Source organism: Desmodus rotundus, chromosome X (genome assembly GCF_022682495.2).
Source record: "Desmodus rotundus isolate HL8 chromosome X, HLdesRot8A.1, whole genome shotgun sequence".
Lineage (NCBI taxonomy): Eukaryota > Metazoa > Chordata > Mammalia > Chiroptera > Phyllostomidae > Desmodus > Desmodus rotundus.
The window spans coordinates 52,449,762-52,471,180 of NC_071400.1; the positions used below are offsets into that span (position 1 = coordinate 52,449,762).

The window sequence follows — 21,419 nt, forward strand, 5'->3', positions numbered from 1 at the left end:
GCCACTGTGGAAAACAGTATGGAATTTCCTCAGAATACTACAAATGGAACTGCCCTTTGACCCAGCAATTCCGCTGCTGGGATTATACCCTAAGAAGCCTGTAACACCAATCCAAAAGAACCTGTGCCCCCCAATGTTCATAGCAGCACAATTTACAATAGCCAAGTACTGGAAGCAACCTAAGTGCCCATCAGCAAATGAATGGATCAAAAAACTATGGTACATTTACACAATGGAACTCTACACAGCAGAGTGAAAGGAGGAGCCCCTACCATTTGTGACAGCATGGTTGGAACTGTAGAGCATTATGCTAAGTGAAATAAGCCAGGTGGTGAGAGACAAATACCATATGATCTCACCTTTCACTGGAACTTAATCAACAGAAGAAAAAAGCAAACAAAATACAATAAATATAATCAGAGACACTGAAGTTAAGAACAATCTAACAATAGCCAGGGGGAGGGAGGTGGGACAGTGGGGAGAAGGGTTTTAAGGACACATAGACAAAACCGGAAAAAATGGGGGGGGGTGGAAGCAGGTGTGGGAGGTGGGTGTGGCTGGGGTCGGGTAGAGGGGTGCGGAGAAAATGCAGACAACTGTTATTGAACAACAATAAAATAATTTTTAAAAAAAGAAAAGAAAAATTGAAGAGTAGTACAAACCTCTGGGGCAACTTTAAACATTCCAGTATTTGAATTAGGGGAGAGAGGGAGAAGAACAATAGCAAGAAATTTAAAACTTATTTGAACAAATAGTGAAGGAAAACTTCCCCAATCTGGCTAAGGAAATAGACTTCCAGGAAGTCCTGGAAGCCCAGAGAGTCCTAAAGAAGCTGGATCCAAAGAGGAACATACCATGGCACATCATCATTAAGTTACTCAAGATTAAAGTTTAGGAGAGAATTATAAAAGCCACAAGAGAGAAGGAGAGAGTTACCTACAAAGGCGTGCCCATAAAGCTATCAGCTGATTTCTCAAAAGAAACCTTACTGGCAAGAAGGGCCTGGAAAGAAGTATTTGAAGTCATAAAAGGCAAGGACCCATATCCAAGATTACTCTATCCAAGGAAACTATCAATTAGAATGATGGAAGCGCAGATAAAGTGCTTCCCACATAAGATCAAGTTAAAGGAGTTTATCATCACCACGCCCTTATTATATGAAATGTTAAAGGGACTTCCCTAAGGAAAAGAAGATAAAAAACTATGAACAGTAAAATGACAACAAACACAACTATCAACAACTGAGCCTAAAAAACACAAAAACAATGAAAACAGAAACTAAGCAAACAACTATAACAGGAACAGAATCAGAGAAATGGCCATCATATGGAGGGCTTACAGTAGGGAGGAGGAGGAGATGGAGTTTTGGGGGGAAGGTACAGGGAAGAAGAACCATAACTGGTAGGCATAAAAAAGGCAGAGAGAGGTCAAGAATGGTATAGGAAACAGAGACTTCAAAGATCTTACATGTATAACCCATGGACATGAACTAAGTGAGGGTGGGGAATGCTGGGGGCTTGTGGGATACAGGGCGGAGGGGCGATAAATGGGGAAAATTGGGAAAACTGTAATAGCACAATCAATACACAATATACTTAAAAATTTGGTTCTTGAGTGAGTGTATTTTGAGTTTTCAGTAGCAACATGTGGCAAGTGGCTATGGTATTTGACAGCATGGTTCACAAATTATTCCCATTGAGGGGAAGCAGAGTTTGCCACCTCAAAATATGCCTTTTGGGGATATCGATTATTTTAAGCTAGTTATTTTCAAAAAACGAAAGACTCAAAAAACACCTTTTACCTCCTCACCTGTCTAAAAAAATTTAGATTGGAAAAACTGCTCCAGGAAGGGCCATCACCTTAGCATGTTATGAACTAAATGTGGCAGATAGGAACCTGCAAAGTCTGTTCATTAGACTCCCCTCTGTGTCTGGGTATCCTGGCAAGAATTTGTTTACCACACATTTGTCCCTTCTTATCTACCCATGAATTGCCTACCTTCCTTTCCATTCCAAACCACTACCCTTCTTTCTGAGAAGACCGGATATAAATTTCAACTGCCAAATTTGTCCTGGGATCCCATATTCTTACAGAACTCCCATATATATGAGATCTGTCTGAATAAAATCCAACTACTGTTAATATAACAAGAACGGTTTGTGCAACATCAATGTAACCTGGCAGCCAAAGAGAGTGGACTGGAATGGGCATCTGTGAACAATGACAACTTCAACGTACTAGTCAGTGGGGGTAGTAGACACCATTGAGGGCATGTGTACTGTGTGGCCACTGTATTAGAAATGACTAAGCAAGTAGAGCAATGAATCTGCATCAAATTCTGCATTAAGCTCAAACATTCCTCTGCGGAAACTATCCAGATGATTCAAAGGCCGCAGCTATGGGCAACTGGTGATTGGCAGCTTCGTCACAACAACATTCCTGCTCATACATCATGACTTGTGCATAGTTTTTTGGTGAAATATCAAATCACCCAGGTGACTTAGCCCCCTACAGCCCAGATTTGGCACCCTGCAACTTCTGACTTTTCCCAAAACTCAAATCACATTTGAAAGGGAAGAGGTTTCAAGGTGTCGATGAGATTCAGTAAAATATGATGGGGCAGCTGATGGCAATTGGGAGAACTGTGTGAGGTCCCAAGATGCCTACTTTGAAAGGGACTGAGGTGTCATTGTCCTGTGTACAATGTGTCTTATATCTTGTATCTTCTTCAATAAATGTCTCTATTTTTCATAGTACATGGCTGGATACTGTCTGGACACACCTTGTACACACATAATAAATTTGACTATTTTCTCCTGTTAACCTGTCTCATGTCAATTTGATTATTATACCAGACAGGGTAGAAGAAAAGTTCTTTTTCCTCCCCATATCATCATTCAGAAACTTCTAGTAGACAGCAGTGCCTTAGACATTATACAGACTTTCATGTTTTCAGTCTTTCATCTCTATATTCAGAGCTACACGTTTCCTTCAATAATCAACAACAACAAGAAAACTTAGTCATTCCCAGGTTTAACACAGCAAATCAATTTGTTTCTTGTTGTCTTCTCCCATAGCAGACACAAGTTTTGGCTTTCCTCATCCTGCTAAGGCAGATACTACCAGGACTCCTGCCAGCCTTTATCAGAATTAGAAAAGGCACCTCCTCTGGAATGAGTAGAATGTACCTCTGCAGGAAGAAAAAGGCAACCCTTCCTCTGGATGGATACAAACCCTGTGCCAGAGCACATGGCTTGAAAGCAGAGAGCAGGCTGGAGTTTGGCTGCCATATGCCTCCTATAGCAGATACTCTTGTGCATGCAGTGTAAGTAGAGAACCTGGTTACCACTATTTCATATATTTTCCATTTTCCAAAACACTGTTGCCATCTCTCCCCTGCTGTCCTCTCTCTTTCATTCTTTGTCCTTGTGGGTTTATATTTTGGTGCATTCCTTCATTACTATTTTAGTGGATCCCACATGGATTTAATCCTCAAACTAAAAGTCTGAGTTAATACTTCTATACTTGTGTACTTTTCTTTCTAGCATGATTCCATCTATCAGTGCTAAGAAAGTGCCTCAATCACTCACACAAGTCTCAAGCAGCTATATACCTGAATGGGACAGAGGTAGAGAGACTGCGTAGTCTATCCTTTAAAATAACACTGACAACCAGAATTATCAGTTCACAAGCAAAATGTTCATAGCTGGGTTTTCTAAATCCTATTCTCCAGAAGCTAAGATAAAACTCTTACCAATGTTAAAAAGCTACTTCTCAGAAAAACTCCTGTAGACAATAATACATCAACAAAAAATTAACTTTTACTTTTGATGCTTTTTTGATTTACCAGTAGCAGACATAATTCTGAAGAAAAAGAGAAAAAACAAGTATGATTTTTATTACAAACCTGTGCTGGTGGTACTTGCAATGGATTGTTATCCAAAATTATTACTTGTAAATGATGTAGCTTTCTGTAACAAACTGGAATTTCGGTCACTTTATTACAAGAGAAATCCAGCTTGACTAAGGGGAGATCTCCTAATTCTGTTCAGAAATGAAAAATAATTAAATTAAATTTTACACAGTTACTGTTTCATTCATGTCAGTAAAAACAGTGAGCATCTTACCATCTGGCAATGCATGAAGATTATTTCTTCTTATACTGAGCTCTCTCAGTGAATGTAATTGCCCCATTTGTTGGGGAAGAACCTGAATCTCATTGCAGCTAATATCCTATGGAAAACAAGAAAATAAAATTATAACAAACTAAATGATAAATACAGATATATTTCAATTCTTAAAGTACATGGCTAACAGCTAGCAAAAGTTACCTTTCCAATTTTTTTTTTATTTTTAAATTACCCAGTTGATATACAGTATTATATTAGTTTCAGATGTACAACCTTGTGATTAGACATTTATATAACTTGTGAAGTGCTCACCCCAATAAATCTAGTACCCATCTGACACCATATATAGTTATTACAATATTATTGACTATATTCCCTATGCTGTATTTTAATCCCCATGACCATTCTGTAACTACCAATCTGTACTTCTCAATCCCTTCACCACTTTCACCCATTTCCCCAACCCCCCTCCCATCTGGCAACTGTCAAAATGTTCTCTGTATCTATGACTCTGCTTTGGTTCTACTTGTTTGATTTCAGATTCCACATATAAGTGAAATCATGTTATGCATTTGACTTTTTCTGCCTGACTTATTTCACTCAGCACAACCACCTCTAGGACCATCCACAATATTGCAGATGGCAAGATTTTATTCTTTTTTATGGCTGAGTCATATTGCATTGTATATATGCACCATGTCTTTATCCATTCATTCATTTATTGATGGATACTTAGGTTGCTTTCATATCTTGGCTATTGTAAATAATGCTGCAATAAACATGTGGATGTATATGTCTTTCAACTTACTATTTTGGGTTTCTTCAGATAAATACTCAGAGTGGAATTGCTGGGTCTTTCCTTGTCTACTACAGCCTTTGTTTTAAAGTCTATTTTGTCTGTCGGAAGTATTGGTATCTCAGCATGTTTTTTTTAAAATATATTTCATTGATTATGCTATTAGTTTTCCCAATTTTTCCCCCTTCATTCCCTTCCACCCTGCACCCACCTCGCACCAGCATCCCCCACCCTCAGTTCATGTCCATGGGTTGTACATATAAGTTCTTTGGGTTCTACATTTCCTATACTATTCTTAACCTCTCCCATCTATTTTCTACATATCATTCATGCTTTGTATTCCCTGTACCTTTTAGCTCTTTCCCCCCTCCTCTTCCCCACTAATAACCTTCCATGTGATCTCTATTTCTGTGACTCTGTTCCTGTTCTAGTTGTTTGTTTACTTTGTTTTTGTTTTGTTTCTAATTAGGTTTAGTTGTTGATAGTTGTTTGTTGTCATTTTACTGTTCATAGTTTTTTATCTTCTTCCTTTTCTTAAACATTTCATAGAATAAGGGCTTGGTGATGATGAACTCCTTGAACTTGACCTGATCTGGGAAGCATTGTATCTGCCCTTCCATTCTAAATGACAGCTTTGCTGGATAGAGTCATCATGGATGTAGGTCCTTGCCTTTCATGACTCGGAATACTTCTTTCCAGCCCCCTCTTGCCTGCAAGGTTTCTTTTAAGAAATCAACTGATAGTCTAATGGGAACTCCTTTGTAGGTAACTCTCTCTTTTATTCTCTTGCTGCTTTTAAGATCCTTTCCTTATTTTTCATCTTGGCTAATGTAATCATGATTGAGACTCTCTCAGGTTCCTGGACTTCCTGAAAGTCTATTTCTTTTGCCAGATTGGGGAAGTTCTCCTTCATTATTTTTTCAAATAAATTTTCAATTTCTTGCTCTTCCTCTTCTACTTCTGGCATCCCTATGATTTCTATGTTGGAACGTTTAAAGATGTCTTGGAGGTTCCTAAGCCTCTGATTTTTTTGAATTCTTGTTTCTTCATTCTATTCTGGTTGAATGTTATTTCTTCCTTCTGCTCCAAATCCTTGATTTGACTCCCAGTTTCCTTCCCTTCACTGTTGGTTCCCTGTGTATCTTTTCTTTATTTCACTTTGCATAGCCTTCACTTTTCCCTCTATTTCACGACCATACTCAACCATTTCTGTGAGCATCCTGATTACCAGTGTGTTGAACTTTGCATCTGATAGGCTGGCTATCTCTTCATTGCTTAGTTCTATTTTACCCCAGCCTGTTTTTGTTGTTGTTTTCATTTTCATGAAATATGTTTTCCCATCCCTTTCCTTTCAGTCTGTGTGTCTTTTCATTTGAAGTGAGTCTCTTGTATACAGCATATGTAAGGGTCTTCTTTTGTGATCCATTTAGCCACCACGTCTTTTTTTTTTTTTTAATTCTAACCTGAGGACATGTTTATTGGCATAAGAGAGGGGAGTGTGTGTGTGTGTGTGTGTGTGTGTGTGTGAGAGAGAGAGAGAGAGAGAGAGAGAGCGCGCAACATCAATGTGAGAAACATTGATCTCTTGCCTCTTGCAAGGGCCCTGACTGAGGATCGAACTGCAACATAGTATGTGCCCTAATCAGAAATCAAATCCATAACATTTTGATGTATGGGACAATGTTCCAACCAACTGAGCCACCCAGCCAGGACCCATGTCTTTTCCTTAGAGCATTTAATCCATATGTATTTAAAGTAATTATTAAAACATATTTATTTGTTGCCATTTTATTATTCATATTTTTATCATTTTTTCTTCTTCTTAAAGAAGACCCTTTGACATTTCCTGTAAAACTAGTATGGTGGTGAAGAACTCCTTTATCTTTTTCTTGTCTACCCTTTGCTCGGTAGAGTAATCTTGGTTGTAGTCCTTGCTCTTGCTTTTCATCACTTTGAATATTTCTTGTTAATCCTTTCTGACTTGCAAAGTTACTTGAGAAATCAGCTGACAGTCTTATGGGCGCTCCCTTTTAGGTAACTAACTGCTTTTCTCTTGTTGCTTTTAAGAATCTCTCTTTGTCTTTAACCTTTGCCATTTTAATTATGATGTGTCTTAGTGTGGGCCTATTTGGGTTTATCATGTTTGGGACTCTCTGCACTTCTTGGACTTATATATTTCCTTCATCAAGTTAGGGAAATTTACTGTCATTATTTTTTTTCCAAATAGGTTTTCATCTTTTTTGTTATTCAATTATAGTTGTCTGCATTTTCTCCCCATCCCTCCACCCCACCCCAGCCGAACCCACCTCCCTCCCTCAAATAGGTTTTCAATTCCTTGCTCTCTTGCTTCTCCTTCCAGGACCCCTTTGATGCAAATGTTGTTACACTTGAAGTTTTCCCAGAGGTTCCTTACACTATCTTTATTTTTTGGGGATTATTTTTCCTTCTTGCTGATATGATTGGGTGTTTTCTTTTTCCTTATCTTCCAAATTGCCAACCTGATCCTCTGCATCATGTACTCTACTGCTGCAAAAGTTACCTTTAATGTTGTTTTTTTAAAGATGGATTATATGACTGATTTCCATTTATATTACATTATGAAGTCAATCTAGTACAGCTAACATAAAATTTTCTGTGCAAAACTATGTGGTTATAATTTAGTACTACATAAGTCTACCATTCAAAAATCTCAACTGAAGACTACTGTCATCACCTCAAATCAAAAGTAAGGGTGATCCAAGTGCTCTTTTTTCAGAGGTAAAATAAAAGACAACTATCAACTATGTGATAATCTGTCAATTATAGTAGTTGTTTTGAGATGCTTGATAGGGTAGAAACTGAGCAAGTCAGGATTTACACATGTGAGCTTAAGAACTAAAGAAATGGCCAGGACTGATTTAATTAAGCCTCTTTCTCAAAAGGATGCAAAATACGAGATATCACAAATACAAAGTTTTGTGGCTTACAACCCAAAGACAATCTAGGAAATATGAATAGGAAATGTCTTAGGGTTAAATTAAAATGCAAGCCCTGATTTAAAAATAAACAATACCACATTTCAATAAAAAGAGGATAAAGAACAGCTTAAGTTAATTATGCTCTCCTCTCCCTCCCCTTTATTACCACTTCAACAGAAAGGGGAAAAAATCTGCAACAAGATCTGAGCACTCATTCCAGACACACTGCAAATGAAATTCATATTCTACCACAACTGCTTCCAATTTTCAACTTTCACTGGAAATTATATTGGCTTGAAGGGAGAGGAGTGACACATATTCAGTCTTATCAAAAGTAAAAAAGGCAGGAAGGTAAATTCAAAAGAATATTAAAGAATATCTAATCATCTAACTTATAGATGATTAGAAAAATATATTTTACATACTTCTTTCAAACTATATCTAATGTATCTTTATTCAACACAAATATTTATCAAATACCAACTATTTGCTAGGCACTGTTCTAACTGCCAGCAACCGTGGGGATTCAGAAGGAGCCCCCCTAAGATGTGCTTCAGTGGTATGTGCATTATTTTGAACTAAAGGTAACCAAGACCTGGTGGCCTCAAAAGAAACGTCTGCTCCCCGCCACCCTCCTTAACTATCTAGAAGAAATAAAATTAGAAACCTGGCCCACTGTAAGAGTTATCATCAGAAATGTCTTTTTATCTATCTATGTGTGAGGGCAAACTATCAATTACTGAACATGTGCCCTCCCTGGAGTGACCTTCTGAAGCCCCAAGGTATATTACCTCATCCCCAGCTCAAAATGTTATATACAGCCATATTCCCTTTCTGTCTCTGAACCTTTCCTACATGCAGGTCCCTGTCAGAGTTGTCTGAACTTTTGGCATCTCTGGGCCACACTGGAAGAAGAGTAGTGTTGGGCCACACATTGAATACACAAACACTAATGAAAACTGATGAGCAAAAAAAAGGTTTTAAGTAAATTTATGATTTTGTGATGGGCCACATTCATAGCCATCCTGGGCCGCATGCAGCCCACAGACTACAGGTTGGACACCCCTGAGTCAAGTGTATATGGGATCCCCATACATTTGTATTAAATTTGGTTGTTTTCTCTTGGTAATCTGTCTCATGTGTATTTGATTATTAGACCAGCCTAAAGAACCTTGTGAGTAGAAGAAAGTTTCTTCCTCTTCCCACAGGAACCATCAAGGAATAACAAAAACAAAAATTCCTGCCTTTATAGTTTTTTATAGAGCTTATATTCTAGCAAGTGGAAGATTATATAATATACTAGAAGATGTTAAGTGCTATTTAAAAGAAAACACTGCAGGTTAAAAGAAAATGGCAGTGCTAGTTTCCCTAGGGAGGGATATTAGCAATTTCTTTTTTAACATTTTATTAATTCTTTTAGAGAGGAAGGGAGGGAGAAAGAGAGGGAGAGAAAAATTGAGGTATGAGAGAAAAACCCATTGGTTGCCTCTCACACATGCTGCAGCTAGGGAATGGGCCCACAACCCAGGCATGTGTTCTGACTGGGAACAGAACCGGTGACCTTTTGCTTTGTGGGATGATACTCAACCAACTAAGCCATGCTGGTCTGGGTGGATATTAGCAATTTGGATTGTCTCATGCAGAAGCCGTTACTTGAGCAGTGTTGTCAGAGCTGAGAATGTGATCCATGCAAATATATAAGAAAAGGCTCTTCCTGTTCAGTAATATTGTGATAACTATGTACAGTGCCAGTTGGGGTACTGAAAATATCAAGGGGAACTCTATGTAATGTATATGATTGTCTAACCAATAAGCTGTACACCTAAAGCCAATATAAAATAAAATTAAAAGAAAAATATAGTCCATACAGAAGGAACAGTAAATGGAAAGGCTCCTAGGCAAAGTATATCTGACATGTACTAAGAACAGCATGGAATCCAGTGTAACTAAAAGGAAGTGCGCAAGGGAAAGACTAGAATGGAGGAAGGAGTATAAATTTGGCTTTTAGCAGGAAACAGGAACTTTTAAACAGAGATATGACTTACTCTGACTTATGTTTGACAGGATCAACTTAGCAACTGTGTTAAGAATAGGCTATTACCCAAATTACAGATAAGAAAAGTTTGGGAAATATCTTTTAAAATAAATACTATTGCATAAACAAGTCAACAAACAACAAGTGCTGGCAAGGTTGTGGATACAAAAGACCCCTAGTACATTGTTGGGGGGAATGCAGACTGGTGCAGCCACTGTGGAAAACAGTATGGAATTTCCTCAAAAAACTAAGAATGGAACTGCCTTTTGACCCAGCAATTCCACTGCTGGGATTATAACCTTCTCCTGTGAGAGATCGGCCACCTTTCTTCCCCAAGCAGATCATGCCTTGGTAGACTTATTCTTCATCCGTGGCAGACGCAGGGCTCAGACACAAAGCTCCAGGACATCTGGCACCCGGAACAGGGACCTGAGGATTTTCGGGATTTACTCGGACTAGAGGCTATGAGCCACCACCATGGACGGCACGCCTAAGAGGATGGAAATTAGCGCTTTCATCTCCCCAAGGATGGGGGCAACTCTTGGTAAGGCCCCCAGGCGTGTTACAGATAAGAGGAAAGGTTTCTGTTCTGCCACCCCTTGAGCGGTTTTCTTCTCATTTCTCCCCCCTGCACCCTCTTCCATGAATAGGAGTTTTGCTTTCTCTCTCCCAAGCGTTTGCTGCAATTTGTGGGCACTGGTCAAGCATTTAAAGGCCACTAGGGCGCGGGCCGCTAGAAGACTCCTGTGAGAGGATAAGCTGGACGTGGACCAGGACAGGATGCTAGGTCTCCTGCCAGTCTGAAGCAAATGTCCACACAACCAGGGGCACACTGTAAAAGCATTCACAGTCCCATCCCCTGCAGCAAGATCCCCGCCTAGTTTTAGGTTTGGGGAGGAGAAAGCAAAGACTTCCCCTTTTATTAGCTTTCGTAGTGAGGGATTTATGAGCTTCTTGCTGAGTGCCGAAGAGGCACTTCCTCCCTCCGGCTGGAGAGATCTCGGGTGCCCCTATTGAGAGTGGGGGCCTCACGGAGGTGTCTGGGGTCGAATCCCTGAGACGTGCAGGGGCCTCACAGGGAATTCCATCTCATGTAATTTAACTTTTGGCTCCTCTGGGGAAGCAAGATGTAAGGGTTGGTTACCCAGCGCTGCTGATTTAGACAACTGGGAAGAGAAACCGAGACCCATAAGCAGGGTTAGAGTACCCGAAATATCTGGTGACCCGCCCTGACTGTGTTCCACCAACAGCACATTTCGACCCACTACACTCTCCTCCCTAGCAAGAAACAGGATCTGAGGGTGCAGATGGAATAAAAGCAAAACTGGAACTGGTTTCATAATTGCCGTGCTTGTGGTGGGAGGAGTTTCAGAAAAGATTCTTTTATTTCTGTAAAGGTTTCTAAAAATCCTCAACGATGGGGAACGGTCTCTCTAAGGAACAGGAGCAGTGTTTTAAGCTAATTCAGCACCTTTTTAAGGCTGCTGAAAGTCTCCCTAGTAAGGGATCTTTAGACTTAGTTATTTAGGAACAAATTGGGCCGAAGTTGAAATAACACCAGGTGGTGTGAGATAAGATTCTAAGGCTTCCCTCTTGGCTGCGGCAATTAAGGGAGATCCCAGATGTTACAATTGTGGAAAGCCTGGTCACCTGAGCAAGGACTGTTTGGCCACCTTAAAAAGGGGAAAAGGTAATGACAAGCTTCCCCCTGGGGATTGTCCAGCTGTGGCAAGGACAGGCATTCAGCAAAGGAATGCCGCTCTAAATTCAACAAAAACGGCCAACCCATTCAGGGAAACTTCCAAGGGGGCACCCGCTCCAGCGCCCCCAACCCCAATCGGAGCTTTCCAACCTTCATGCAGCCACCCTCGGAAGCGCAGGGTTGGAATTAGTCACCACCAACGCTCATCTTAAAGGAACAGGATCAAGTAATTATAGCTCCCACCAGTGTCTGGGGACTTTTGCCCTCAGGAACGGTTGGTTTAATCTTAGGGAGACCCAGTATTACTACCAAAGGCATTTTTGTTCAGCCAGGGGTCATTGACTCAGACCATCAAGGGAAAATTAAAATCATGCTTACAGCTTCTGGCTATCATATTATTCCTGCCCAAACGTGCATTGCTCAGCTGCTCTTACTCCCCTATGTAATCTCAAAGACTCAAAATACAGTGAGGGGAGAAGGAGGCTTCAGTAGTACAGACAACTAGTCAGTTTTTTGGAGAGAATCAATTAAGTTAAATAAACCAATCTTAGAAATAAAGATAAAGGATAAGACCTTTCAGGGCCTCATAGATACGGGAGCCAACATCTCTGTTATCTCAAATCAGTTTTGGCCTCCAAAGTGGCCTCTAACAGACAGCGGAACTCCTGTCACAGGTGTTGGAGGAGTTTCTCAACCACAAATCAGTGTATGGTCTCTTAAATGTTATAGACCAGAAGGGCAGGTAGGGAGAATTCGACCATATATCTTGCCTATGCCCCTTAATATTTGGGGCCGTGATCTCCTCAGTCAATAGGGGGAGTGACGTATTAAAGAAATATTAAGAATCGTCCTTGTTTATGCCAGAGCTGTGACCTTTTATTGTAAAAATGAAATACAGGTGTGCTGTCTCCCGGGGAGAACTAGCCCTTCTCCGCGGAAGATACGCACTATTTTTTAACTCAGTACCTGTAAACACTTATCATTTCCTTAGGGAAGAACTGGCTATTCTCCCGGAGGGAACGGTTAGTTAATCAAGTCACAAAAGGCCCTTGGCACATAACCACTCTTTCCTAAAACAAAGCACCTGCACCCCCATCTTTCCCACATAGTCTAGTAGTTAGGATTCCTACTTTTCACCCAGGTGGCTTGGCTAGCTCAGTCAGTAGAGCCTAGGACTCTTACTCCCAAGGTTGTGGGGTCAAGTCCCATATTGGACATTTTTTTTTTTTAAAAAAAGGAGGACACTTAAAATTGAGGCTATTTTTCAGCCGTCACTTAGAGCCTCCTTCCCATTGCAAACCGGGAAGACAAGGTTTAAGGCCTTAAAGCCAAGAGGAGCCCTCCCAGCAGGGCGAGAATCAGAATCAAGCCCCTGGGACTAAACAGGAAAAGTAATAGGAAAAAGTTAAGGAACTGTTTCTTTATCATTCCCCTAGCAGAAAGGGACCGTGAGAGATTTGCCTTCTCAATCCCAGTACTTAACAATCGTCAACCATTAGAGAGGTTTCAGTAGAAAGTCCTGCCACAGGGCATGTTAAATAGCTCTACCACCTGCCAACATTTTGTTCATCAGGCTGTTCAGCCAGTACGGACTCAGTTTCCTCAAAGTATAATTTATCATTACATAGATGACATCCTAATTGCTGCAGCCTCTCAAGACAGAGGTAAAGCAGGTTTACCTCTGTCTTGAGGACAGTGTCTCCTCAGCGGGACTAGTCATAGCCCTGGAAAAAGTACAGCATTATCAGCCTTGGCGGTATTTAGGATATGTCTTATTTCACCGTATAGTTAGGCCTCAAATAGTTTGGATCCAGATGGCAGACCCTTTAACACTTAACAGTTCACAACAGCTCTTAGGCACTATCGACTGTATCCATCCCAGGGAAGGGATCACCACTGGGAAATTAACCAACTTGTTTAACACCCTTAAAGTGGATCCAGACCTAAATTCTCCTAGAACCTTAGGTAATCAGGCTAGACAGGAATTAGATTTAGTTAACCAGTACCTTTCTTCCAGGCAACTCACTAGGGTAAACAGACAATTACCCGTCAGACTTTTTTGCTTCCCCACACTGGGGACGCCTACTAGCCTAATCGGAGAGTTGTCACCTAATTTAGAAATGATTGAATGGTTATTTCTATCCCATCAACCCCAGCACACTATTACCACCTATATTACTGCGCTATGTCAACTTATTATCAAAGGCCATGATAGAGTAATTCAGCTTTTTGGCCATGACCCAGCTGTCATACATATTCCACTCACCCAAGTGTATCTACAACAACTTTATAGTCAATCCTTAGAATTTCAGTGTGCAGTCACTGATTTTGTGGGGGATCTTAATATTCATTTACCTTCTGATAAACTTCTTCAAAACCTCCCCACTCTTAATATCCACATGGGGGGAAAATTCAGTGCCACTCCTATTCCCAAAGCTAAAACCATCTTTACTGATGGTTCAGGAAAAACAGGGAAAGCTGCTATCACCTGGAAGGAAGGAAACGAGTGGAAACATTTTCTTTCTGGAGGGCACTCTTCCACCCAATGGGCGGAAATTTCAGGGGCTATTCTTGCCCTCCAGCATTGGCCCAAAGAGCCTCTTAACTTAGTTTGTGACTCTGGTTATACTGTATATACACTCCTTCATATAGATCAGGCTCTATTAAAAGGGTCCATTGAGCCTCAGTTACTAAGTCTATTTCTAACCCTGCAAAGTCTTTTAGATAAGAGGAAACACCCCTTATTTGCTACCCATATCCAATCTCATTCAGGCTTGCCTGGACCTATGGCAGAGGGTAATTCTCTGGCTGATGCCCTTGTCAGCCTAGCGGATACTTTTCAATCTGTGGCGATGCCTCATCAATGTTTTCACCAAAATAGTCAGGCCCTACGTAAAGAATTTAGCATTCCACGGGCCCAAGCAAAACAGATGATCAGAGAATGTCCAGATCGTCAAGCGCTTCAAAAGCACCCCCTACTCTTGGAATGAACCCTAGAGGGTTGCAGCCTCGAATGATTTGGCAGACAGATGTTACTTACTTCCAGCCTTTTGGAAGACTGAAATATTTACATACATCTGTAGACACTTACTCAGGTGCTCTACATGCCACTCCCCTCACCGGGGAGTCAGCAAAGCATATTAGAGCTCATTGGCTCGAGGCCTTCTGCCACCTAAGCCGTCCACAAGAAATCAAGACTGATAATGGCCCAGGATATACTGCACAAGCCACTCAGGCTTTCTTAGAAAAATGGGGAATTCGGCATAAAATAGGTATCCCCTATAACCCTACGGGCCAAGCAATTGTTGAAAGAGCTCACCACCAGACTTTTAAGACATTATTAAACAAACAAAAAAGGGGGAGTCAGGAAATATCCCCCCGGAATTTAACCATGCTAGCCATATATACGAACATTTTTTTGAATTGTGATGACAATTTAAAGTCATCCATAGACAAACACTTTGTGCAAAACAGGCCTGCAGGCCCACACCCTTTGGTCTTATACAAAGACCCATTAGGGTAAGGAAGATAGAAAGGCCCAATTGAACTATTAACTTGGGGAAGAGGGTATGCTTGTGTTTACTCTCCAGAAGGACCTTTGGAGCTGACAGTGAAGAGGGTGAAGCCACATCACAGAAAAGGCTTCCCCAGCGGTGACCCACCTCCACTCCATTGGACTCCCCAGATCCAGACCTCTCTAAGCTGTGTGTCACCCCCTGAAGTAGAACTCCAGTGAGCATTCATGGGCAAATATTCATCATCGCCTGCAGGAGGTGTTCTCTACCAATCTCAAAGGACAGACTGATCAGCTCCAGCTTCAGCTCCACCAGCAACTCAGTGACATCAAACGCTTAACTGAACAGAAAGTGTTCCAGACCCTCCACGATAATCTACAATGGCTGAACCTAAGAACTGGTTTGATGGACTGAATTTACAAGTTTGGGTCATGCCAGCCCTTGTGTGCCTCCTTGTTGTAATCCTTATTTGTGCCTTACAATGTATTTGGAGGTTGTTTTCTTGAGATCGCGTTCGGAAACAGCAAATGGTAGGTTTCACAGGCTTGACAACTACAACAGATTTAACAAACAAAAAAGGGGGAGATGTTGGGAACCGCCCTGCTTGGTTTCAGAAGCTGTAACCCCCCATGGTTAAGACTGAGTCAGAGTTAGGACCATAAGCCATTAAGGAGACAAAGCTTATCTCCTTGGCAGGTGTGCCACCTCTGCCCACTTCACCCTGCTTGGCCCTGAGCTTGGCCAGTTAGCCAATGACAGGTAAGAATCCTCAAGGGAGGATCAATCTAAGACAGGCATAGTCACGGAGGAAGCCCGCAGGGAAGGACTCGGGGGGCTATAGAATAAGGGGGTGATAGACCCTCGCCCCTTGGCTTTGAAATAGCCTGAGTCCTCATTCTGTCTGCAAGAAGTCTCCTAATCTCTTGGCTGCCTTACTTCCCTTGCCTGATTTAAGCCTGAAGCAATAACAGAGGGCAGTGCAGTCCTGTGCTGGGAGGGGCGGATTCCCTGGGGAATCAGGCCTAAGAAAAAATGTATACAATCCTGTGAAACCTACTTAATTTATTCCCTCAGATTAAAAGTCCAGACCTGAGATGAATCTGGCACCCAAGGTTTTATAGCCCTTTAACTAATTGACCGTAACTCAGAATAAGCCCTCAAAGTTCCCTGTAAATTATGTATTGTTTAACCCTTACTGCCTGACAATGATTGATGAGCTTTATCTGTATTCCTGTGCGAATGAACCTAATAAAAGCCCATGAAGGAAAAGGCTCTGGGCCCTTCTCCTTTGAGAGATCGGCCACCTTTCCTCCCCAAGCAGATCATGTCTTGGTAGACTTATTCTTCATCCATGGCGGACGTGGGGCTCAGACATAAAGCTCCGCAGCAAAGGAGATCCTACCCTTCATGACAGCATGGATGGATCTGGAGAGCATTGTGCTAAGTGAAATAAGTCAGGTGGTGAAAGACAAATACCATATCATCTCCCCTATAAGTGGAACCTGATCAATAAAACAAACAAGTGAGCAAAATAGAACGAGACAGGGAAATAAAAGAACAAGCTGACAGTAACTGGAGGGGAGGGAGGAAGGGGATAATGGGGAAAAGAAGAGGAAGGGACATCAAGGAACATGTATAAAGGACCCATGGACAAAGACAATAGGGCAGGGGGAGGACTGAATGTGGGAAGTGGAGGTGGGTAGGGCAGGGGAGAGTAATGGGGGGGGAATGGGGACAACTGTAACTGAACAACAGTAAAAATAAATAAATAAATAGATAAGTAAATAAATAAGTAAATACTATTGCTTCCACAAAGGTGTCTAATACTGAAGATTTCCTTATAGAAAATCTATAGCAATTTGATAGAGAGATAACACTTTCCAGAAGAAATAAACCCAGGCATAGGAAACTGACCCACTCGACCAGTGGATATGGTACAAAATACTCTGCTGGGGACTGGAGGTGTGAAAGTATTTCCTAGGCCTCTAATGACAGAATTTCACTGTAGTTGGTACCAATTTCTTGTGGATTAATGTCATAGGAAAATATTCCAATGACAGGTAATACCCACAAATTCACTATGTGATTTACAATTGTCAGTCAGTCATCCTAACACTATATATCCACTGTTACTGATTTCAAGAGTTTAAAGCACAATAATTTTACAGTGCCTAGTAAAATAATATTTAATACTTTAAAATATGAAACTGAGGGTCCTTATGACTTTGATTAAATTTAGTTTTAAATCCTAGCTCTAGAAATCATAACCCTCTCTCTCTCTCTCTCTCTCTCTCTATATATATATATATATATATATATATACCCCTCAAAGACCTAGCCTTTCCCCCAGATAATCAGCAACACCTGAGGCAGAAGGGACAGTAGTCTGGACCTGACTAATGGTCACAAAGTCTGGACCTCTGAGAGGATAAAGATAACATCTTGACCTAAGTCATGTTTCACTTTCTGAGCCCTGAGGTAGATGAACCCTGGCTGCTTTTCCATGAGACCAGACAGAGGGATGCCAGAAAAGACCTCAGAGCTGTCCTCAAAGCCTAAAGAAATGATTACCCTTACCTCCTCTGACCAATCAGCTCCCAGTATGACCCCAAACCCCTATCCCACAGTGTCTTGTGATTTTTGTCCTATATAATCTGTAACCTACATGCCATCAGGGAGTTGCTTTATTTACAGCAAAAGCTCCTCATTTCCATATCGGCCAATTCAATATTAAACTATTTTCTCATTCTGTAGTGCAAACTCCTGCTCGTGCATTTCTTTGGGCCAATGCACACAGGCAGGCGGACCCAAAGGAAAACAATTGGGGTTGTGGTAACAAACATTCTATTTAAATAAAAATACTAGAATACATCTAAAATACTACATATTTTTAAAACCACTTACCCAAAAACTACCTCCTGTAATATAATTTACAACATAGGTCTAGAAACTGAATGAAAAGAAGAAATTACAGAGCCATAGCATCTAAAAGTGTAGCATGTATAAAATCTGTTGTTGTGTTTTTACAAACTAACAAATAAATTTGTTTATTGAAGGCAAGAGGATGCAAGCAATGTGAAAATAAAAACCTTATCTGGTTTTAATTGGCTTTTCGTTCTCTTGTCAAATGGGGGTGGGATTTTATTTGTACATTTTCTAAGGGTCTCAATCTGCCCATGAAATCCTCATACAGGGGGAGGCTATGGGGCAAAGATTCCTTAAACAACACACTGGGAGAACTCTTGATCAGGGAGCAAGTAGCTGCTCAGCTGCCTACTACTTTCCCTTCTGCTTCAGGTATACTACAAAATAGTCATTGCATGTGACGGTGAGCCCAGCAATTAGCAAAAAGAAGCTCTGGAATCCCACTTGGCCATCTCAGCATTGGTCTGGGTCCCTTATTATTTTGTCTTCGGCCAGAGAGTCTTCTTGATTTTCCAAAAATCCAGGAAACTCCTTTTGCCTGAGTACTCTCAGGTCCTCCTTTGTTACGTAGCCTTTATCCCCAGTGAATCTGTGAAATGTGAACATCATGGTTTCCATGACGTGTTCCATTTGAGATGGCATCTTGGTGAGGTCTTGGCCTGAAGTGCGGCAGGATCGCTAGGCTGGCTGGGACGTGCGGCCAGTATAAAATATTTAAAAATATTAAGTGTCCAGCCCTGACTAGCGTGGCTCAGCTGGCTGAGTGTCATTCCACAAAGAGAAGGGTTGCTGGTTCGATTCCTGGTTGAGGCACATGTCTATGTTGCAGGTTCGGTCCCTAGCTAAGGCACATACAAGAGGCAACCAACTGATGTTTCTTTCTCCAATCGATGTTTCTCTCCCTCTCATTCGCCCTCCCTTCCCCTTTCTCTCTAAAAATTAATAAAATCTTTTTAAAAATATTAAGTGTCCAGGTGAAAAACTTAATGGCTCTCTTTTATTATAAATTTGTTACATCAACATCTGAAGTCTTCCATTCATTGGTGAGTATAATATTAAAAGAGCCCTAATAAAAAAAGAACTTTTTTGGAACAGAAATAGTTAAAAATATAAAGTAATAAAGAACAGAAATATAGCAAGGAATAAAAGTGATAAAGATTTTAGGTCACAGAAGACAGGTCTTACAGTTTGGAAAAATGGAGAGTAGAAATACACCAGATTACAAATATCTGAAGGGAAGTGAAGTTGCTATTACCTATTGTTTACATGGTAGTCCCAAAACCAATAGATAAAAGTAACACAGGTATGTATTTTAGTTCAAAATAAAAGGGATAAAAAATAAAAGTTGCAAAGGAGAATTAGGGCTGCCTCAGACACACACACACACACACACACAACACACATTTATCTACCATTGAAATTATTCAGCTAGGTGTGTCAGAGATTTCTGCGTTAGGGAGCACTCGTATCCAATTACTTATAAGATTTCATACAACCTTAAAATTCTGTGGTTCTAAAACATAACAACACTAAGTTTAAGGAAGTTTCCTTGTGTGATACTTGCACATGCAGGTATTCCTTAATGAATACAAGGAAAACATTCCTGAAATTTTTGTTCATTACATTCTATTAATATATCAAGTTCCCATTATAAAAGTGTAACTAAGTTTCTCAAGAAAACTTTTGGGTTCCCACACATAATAAAGTCATACTTAGGAATACTTTTAAATATCTGTTTATTAGGAAAGCATTACTCAAGATAAAACAAAATAAAAATGAACAGCATGGTATACTATGGGAAGTGGAAGTAACAGCAACATGTGAAAATAGCTCAGTGCCAGAAGATCTACGTTCCTCTCAGAGTTCAATGTCCTTGCTTTGGGGGACGTCTCTGTGAGGATGTTGCTGCATGGAATATCTGAGATCTTCCTGCCAATGTGTTCCTCTAGGACTTTCATGGTGTTATGACTTATATTTAACTCTTTTACCCCCAATGAATTTATTTTTGTGTATGGTGTAAGTTGGTGATTGAGTTTCATTTTTTTGCACGTAGCTGTCCAGATCTCCCAACACCATCTGTTGAAGAGGCTGTTTTTGCTCCATTTTATGCTCCTGCCTCCTTTGTCAAATATTCATTGACCGTGAAGGCTTGAGTTTATTTCTGGGCTCTCTGTTCTGTTCCACTGGTCTATGTGCCTCTTTTTATGCCAGTACCAGGCTGTTTTGATTACAGTGGCCTTGTAATACATTTTCATATCAGGTATTGTGATCCCTCCTGCTTTGTTCTTCTTTCTCAAAATTGCTGCAGCTATTCGGGGTCGTTTATGGTTCCATATAAATTTCTGAAGTGTTTGTTCTCTATCTGTGAAATATGTCATGGGTACTCTAATAGGGATTGCATTGAATCTATAAATCGCTTTGGGTAGTATGGCCATTTTGATGATGTTAATTCTTCCAACCCAGGAGCATGGTACATGCTTCCATTTGTTTGTGTCTTCCTTAATTTCCTTCTTCAGTGTTGTGTAGTTTTCTGAGTACAGGTCTTTTACCACCAAGGGACATAAAGGAAATAATAAACAAATGGGACCTCATCAAAATAAAAAGCTTCTGTATGTCTAAGGAAAACAACATTAAAATAAAAAGAGAACCAACAGTATGGGGAAACATATTTGCCAATGATACCTCAGACAAGGGCCTGATCTCCAAAATATATAAAGAACTCACACAACTGCACTCCAGGAAGACAAACAACCCAATTAAAAAATGGGCAAATGACTTGAACAGACACTTCTCCAAGGAAGACATACAGAGGACCCAGAGACATATGAAAAGATGCTCAGCATCACTAGCCATCAGAGAGATGCAAATTAAAACCACAATGAGGTACCATCTCATACAGGTCAGAGTGGCCAACATAAACAAATCAACAAGCAAATGTTGGGGAGGATGCGGAGAAAAGGGAACCCTAGTACATTGTTGGTGGGAATGCAGACTGGTGAGGCCACTGTGGAAAACAGTATGGAATTTCCTCAGAAAACTCAAAATGGAACTGCCCTTTGACCCAGCAATTCTGCTGCTGGGATTATACCCTAAGAACCCTGAAACACCAATCCAAAAGAACCTGTGCACCCCAATTTCATAGCAGCACAATTTACAATAGCCAAGTACTGGAAGCAACCTAACTGCCCATCAGCAAATGAGTGGATCAAAAAATTATGGTACATTTACACAATGGAAGTCTACGCATCAGAGAGAAAGAAGGAGCTTATACCCTTTGCAATAGCGTGGATGGAATGGAGAACATTATGCTAAGTGAAATAAGCCAGGCGGTGAGGGACAAATACTATATGATCTCACCT

General features: G+C 40.7%; 1 protein-coding gene and 1 pseudogene across 2 annotated transcripts in view; both read right to left on the reverse strand.

The window, feature by feature from the left end:
• The window catches only part of LRCH2 (leucine rich repeats and calponin homology domain containing 2), a 141,790-nt gene that overhangs the window by 60,397 nt on the left and 59,974 nt on the right, over positions 1–21,419 (reverse strand). For both annotated transcript variants that reach the window (XM_024564416.3, XM_045198660.2), the window contains exons 4-5: positions 4,128–4,233; positions 3,908–4,044 (exon numbers count right to left, since the gene is read on the reverse strand). In XM_024564416.3, coding sequence (XP_024420184.2) covers positions 3,908–4,044; positions 4,128–4,233 — 243 coding nt within the window. The remainder of the gene's footprint in view (positions 1–3,907; positions 4,045–4,127; positions 4,234–21,419) is intronic.
• On the reverse strand, positions 18,412–18,702 carry LOC112308240 (protein S100-A10-like; annotated as a pseudogene).